Source organism: Vigna unguiculata, chromosome 8 (assembly GCF_037176805.1).
Source record: "Vigna unguiculata cultivar grain cowpea cultivar isolate G323 ecotype 2 chromosome 8, ASM3717680v1, whole genome shotgun sequence".
Lineage (NCBI taxonomy): Eukaryota > Viridiplantae > Streptophyta > Magnoliopsida > Fabales > Fabaceae > Vigna > Vigna unguiculata.
Window position 1 is genome coordinate 33,557,146 of NC_140799.1, and position 5,928 is coordinate 33,563,073.

At 31.8% G+C, this 5,928-nt stretch overlaps 1 protein-coding gene across 2 annotated transcripts; it reads left to right on the forward strand.

Annotated features, from left to right (window-relative positions):
- The first annotated feature begins 285 nt into the window (after positions 1 to 285).
- LOC114193789 (NAD(P)-binding Rossmann-fold superfamily protein) lies at positions 286 to 2,785 on the forward strand. 2 transcript variants are annotated; one of them, XM_028083724.1, is made up of 6 exons: positions 286 to 537; positions 619 to 791; positions 868 to 1,053; positions 1,122 to 1,284; positions 1,904 to 2,090; positions 2,507 to 2,785. In XM_028083724.1, exons 1-6 carry the CDS (start codon positions 429 to 431, stop codon positions 2,649 to 2,651), a joined length of 963 nt encoding a protein of 320 aa, XP_027939525.1. In that variant the 5' UTR covers positions 286 to 428; the 3' UTR covers positions 2,652 to 2,785. The 2 variants fall into 2 exon arrangements, with proteins under 2 accessions (XP_027939525.1, XP_027939526.1); XM_028083725.1 differs by having other exon boundaries at positions 1,143 to 1,284.
- The last annotated feature ends 3,143 nt before the right edge of the window (positions 2,786 to 5,928 follow it).

The following is a 5,928-nucleotide window of genomic DNA, read 5'->3' on the forward strand; positions in this document are numbered from 1 at the left end:
ATCTCTTCTCTTATATGAAAAAAGTATATACTAACAAATTTGTATTAACTTCTGTGTTTTTTTAATCTTTTTCTTTTCGCTTTCTATGTTTATGGTAAATGATTTCAAATCCGTCATTTAAAACAAAGACCTAAGTCTTTCCATCGCGTTGATAGTAGATATATTGATTACTTTTTCCGTGAGAACTCTCCAAGATCTGGCACGTAGACATATATTATGAATAAAGAAATTATAGATATAATTATAGACCTCTAACAAATAAAATTTTCATATTAACAGCTAGAAATATAGTCTAACTTTTACCCATTAGACTGACATTTATTGATAATTGCAATATGATACGATAAAGAAAATAAATTTCAGTGAGGCAATACATATAATTATTACAGAACAAAACTGGAGGGAGGTTGATAAAATACAGTTGCAGAATGGAGAAGGTGGTGTGTGTCACCGGCGGCAGCGGCGCCATCGGTTCATGGCTCGTCCACCTCCTTTTGGACCGCGGCTACACCGTCCACGCCACCGTTCAAATTCTCAGTTAATACATTCCTTACTCTCTCACTTATACATTCATTTCATCACAAAACTTACACAGTATGGGGACAACTTTTCTAACAGACGATGAGGCCGAGACGAAGCATCTAGAAGCCTTGGATGGAGCACCGGCACGCCTCCGCCTCTTCCAGATGGATCTCCTCGACTACGATTCCGTCCTCGCCACCGTGTGCGGCTGCGCCGGCGTGTTCCACGTGGCCTCTCCCTGCACTATTGAACAAGTCCAGGACCCTCAGGTCTTGTTCCGTCGAGCTCCTGGAAAATTTTCAATCTTTTTGGTTTTTGCATGACCCCATTTGGGTCTTAATGCAGAAGGAGCTTCTGGACCCGGCGATAAAGGGCACCTTGAACGTGCTAACGGCGGCGAAAGAAGCAGGGGTGCGTCGCGTGGTGGTCACGTCCTCCATCTCCGCCATTGTTCCGAGCCCCAATTGGCCTGGTGACGTTCCCAAGAGGGAGAACTGCTGGACTGATATTGAATTTTGCAAGCAAAAGGGGGTAAGAAAGTGTTTTCATTTTTGTCATTTTCGGCTTCTTATTCTTGTGTGTGTGTGTGTGTGTAACAGTTGTGGTATCCATTGTCAAAGACTTTGGCCGAGAAAGCAGCTTGGGATTTTGCAAAGGAGACTGGGTTAGATGTTGTTGTGGTGAATCCTGGCACTGTTGTGGGTCCTGTTATTGCACCGAGGCTTAATGCAAGCATGGTCATGTTTGTTCGCCTACTACAAGGTAGAGACTGCTGGTTAATCAGGTTGATTTTGCAGATATTTCTTGATAATTTTGTTGTAGGAATTTCCTTGAATATTGGGAATGTATACTGGAGAAGTGCTAAAATATTGTGGCAATGTTACCAAAGTATTTTTGAGCCACGAGAAAAGTAGATTGCATAGTATTGAATTGTGCGAAAAGGGGTTTGAGATATACTTAGAAGGATAAAGGAAATTTTTAAAAGGGAACAAGGTTTTGAAATGGCAAATAAAGGCGGCCACTTTTGCAGAGCCGTGGATACCCAAAAATCTTGATTATGTGCTAGCACTATTTAACACCTTGTTTGGGATCCTGTGATGGATAATGTATAACTTTTTAACATGTAAATACAGCTACAGTCGTTGTTACCAAGTTATTAGACTCATTTTATAAGACCTATTACTGCATAGTTGATTGTATAGCTGTGTAGATATTTAGAAGTTGATACCTTCGTGAAAAGTATTAGACTTGTTTGATTAAGTAGTAGTACTCCTTTCATTAGCTTTTGCAATCTACAAAGTGTTAATCATTGCTGACACCATTATCAAGCTACCCTATTTATAATTTTTTAGGAGTTTACTGAGTATTTGTTGTGTTGCAGGTTGTGATGATACATATGAGAATTTTTTTATGGGACCAGTCCACTTCAAGGATGTAGCATTGGCACATATTTTGGTGTATGAGAACAAATCTGCAGTTGGTAGGCATTTGTGTGTTGAAGCTATCTCTCACTATGGTGATTTTGTAGCAAAAGTTGCTGAACTTTATCCAGAGTACAATGTGCCTAAGTAAGCCACACACCTGATTCTGTATACACAATATAATGCAATAATCTTTTGGTCGGTAATTCAGGAATTAGATATATTGCTTGATTCTTGAAGAAACTTCTTACTCTTATTTGAACACAATTTGGTTCATGTGTAGTGCAACGTTGGTTTTCACTTTTCATTCATGCGCTTACTAATCTATCTATCTTGCATGCTATTCATCTTCAGGCTGTGGTTTCTTATGGTTATGAACTATTATGTACCCTTGTGCTGCAATGGATAGTGTATGTTGTAGGTAGTGTGCACTTTGCAATTCGTTCTTATAGACTTGTTTGTATATTGTCTTCATAATCAAAAATAGAAGGTTCATATAGTTCTTATAGTGATACCTTAATACATAACTTGAACATGATGTACTTTGTAATTTCCCTTTGAAGGATGCAACGAGATACCCAACCAGGATTGTTGAGAGTGAAGGATGGATCAAAGAAACTTATGGATTTGGGTTTGCAATTCATTCCAATGGAGAAGATTATAAAGGATGCTGTAGAGGATTTGAAGAGAAAAGGGTTCATTTCATAATGCTGCAATATGAGTCCTTATGGCCCATGTTTCTGCAGAATATGTTACCTCAATGCCTCTGCAAATTGACTGATTCAATATGTATCGTTAATCTGACTCTTTTCCATTAATAAGAAAAAGGAAATTGCATATCAGTGGCATGACGTGATTAAGAATCCTGTTTGTTTCTTTTCTGATAATGAAGATGGAAATGCGTAAACGTATTGTGCACAAAGAAATGTATAGAAAACATGGAAAACGAAAAAACAATTACGTTAAACTTTCTGCCAGTAAGAGGATTTAGAAGGAAATTACGTGTGTGTATATATATATATATATATATATATATATATATATATATATATAATTTTATTATGGATATATTGTAGGTTATATATTCAATAAACCAAATATTTAAAATTATTTGCTCGATTACTGAAAAAATATATAAGAATGTGTAAATAAATATATTTATGATTTTTTTATATAATTTAATTTTTTATGGAACTTTAAGTTTATTGACAAAAGTATTCCTTACTCCGTAAGGTGGCTACTTTCTATACTTAAATGTGAATACTCTAAGCATGGCTTATTCCATACACAAAATGGTATTAAAGGGATTAATTAATGGTTATAAATCTAATTCAGTTATAATCTAATCGATAAACTAAATTAATATTTGAATTATTTGACCCGATTTATATTAAATTTTTATATGACATAACTGAACTAATTCACTCTGAAATTAAAATAAAATTCTACAAAATATAATTTTGTAATAAAAATACAATACAATCTATGATTGAGTAACACAATTGCAGAACGACGTAGAAAGTTAATGAAATTATTAGGTTATGTAAGAAGTAAAAAAATATGGCAAATATTGTAATCATTCAAAAAATAAAAAATAGTGTTTTGATAATATTATTTAAAAGTGTCTTAAAATATTAGTTTTTGTTAAAAATGTTATTTATCAAATATTGGCAACAAAATTACATAAAGTTTCAGTTAATAAAAAATAAAATATAATTTAGAAATATTATTAAACGTAGCCTTTATGCAATTTTTAATTTTGTTACTTAATATAGCATCCCAATCTAATAGATTTACACGGCTAACTAACCGAAATATTACAATTTGGATATTAGACAATAATCAACCACATAAACATATATATATATATATATATATATATATATATATATATATATATATATATATATATATATATATATATATATATATATATATATTTATAGTACTCATCGAATATTGGCAACAAAATTACATAAAGTTTCAGTTAATAAAAAATAAAATATAATTTAGAAATATTATTAAACGTAGCCTTTATGCAATTTTTAATTTTGTTACTTAATATAGCATCCCAATCTAATAGATTTACACGGCTAACTAACCGAAATATTACAATTTGGATATTAGACAATAATCAACCACATATATATATATATATATATATATATATATATATATATATATATATATATATATATTTATAGTACTCATCGAAAATTAAGATACAAGTTCTCAAAATGTATAAAATTTTTCAACAAAGATTTATAAATTTCAAAAGATATATACATATACAATAATTATGTTCTAACTGATCATTAACTGTTTCACTACTTCTCAACCTCTTACCTGCATTATCTTGTGATCACGTATAATAATATAATCATGCTAGTGAATAAATCACAAACAAATACAAATACAAGAGTAAGCTAGAGTTATTTAAGATTATACTAACATTTATAGATTATGGTAATAATAAAAGATGATACATACAATTAAAAATCATGCACCAAAACACTTTGTACAAACCATAGAATAATATAATCATAAAGGTACTTATGACTTTTTCATACTCATCATACCTCAATCTCGATCTCTTAAAGACTTAGTATATTGATTAGAATTTGAGACCATGCACCATCATACCCCCTTTGCCTTTTAAGGACTATATCCATCTCATGATAGGGTCACCTCCCCTACCAAGTAATATGATCGGTAGTAGATTTAATCCTTGATGCCAAATGTTAGAATTGTGTAGTGGAATATTCGCGTGTGGACAAAAATCAGAGGGAGGGTGAATTGGGTTCTTAATAAAAATTGTGCTTTTAAATTTTTCCCCTTATAATATCAAAGTTCAATTAAAATTATTTTCTTTATTTTAATAACCACAATAAAATAAAGAGAGTAGGGAAGAGAAAATTGCATAAGGTATTTATAGTGGTTCAGATGAAAAGATCATACGTTCAGTTGTGTTAATCTTTCTAAAGAGGGATTAACTAAATGCTAAAAATAAACTAAGATTACAAATACGAGTAAGAGCAATTTAGGATAAAAAAACACCTCTCTTGAATCCACAAAAGATAAAGACACCTTCCTTGAAATCCAATGATGAACACCTCCTTTGAATCATTTGAATCACACAAAGGACGAAGACACCTCTCTTGAATCACATGAGAGATGCAGAAACACCTTCCTTGAATCACACACAAAAAATGAACATCTCCTTTGTCACAGAAAGAGGATGAACATCATCTCCTAACAACATCAACAACATTCAATCACGCAAGAACCCACTTGGTAAAAGTTATCGCTCTACCCATACTAAGTTTTTCAAAGCCTTCCACACAAAAAGTTCTCAAATACTCAAACTTTTGTAACTTTTGTGTTTTGTAAAATGAACTCTCACATTCATTTATAGAAGTCATTTTCCAAATTAGATTAAGAATATGAAAAGTCAAGTTACAACTATCAAAGATAATTGATTATCATAAGTAATAATCAATTATCACAGAGGCTTTTCTCAAAAATCTTTTAACTTCATTAATCGATTATTACAGAAACTTTCCTAAAAATCAATTTTTACTAAGATAATTGATTATCACAAAAGATAATCAATTATTTCAGTGAGTTTTGTAAAAATTAAAACTCTCTCGGTGCTATGTTGCTTGGGTTCTGCCTTTGACTCTTGACCTACTAATTTAGCTACCATAAATAAGATATATAAATTACAATACTTTAATAACTAAACTCTTAAGTCTTCAATGTATCTCTTGAATCCAAACATTTTTTAAGTCTTCAACATTTTTTCATGAATCATCATTAAGTCTTCCATACTTTTTCATAAGTCATCATCGTCATCAACACTCTATTAAAGTTAGATGTCCATCTTCTTCTTTTTATCAACACAAAATCTATCGATGACGACCTCCTTCAACTCTCACCTTCAGTATTTTCCTCTACATGGGTCCCTAAGTCCAATACTTAGTAA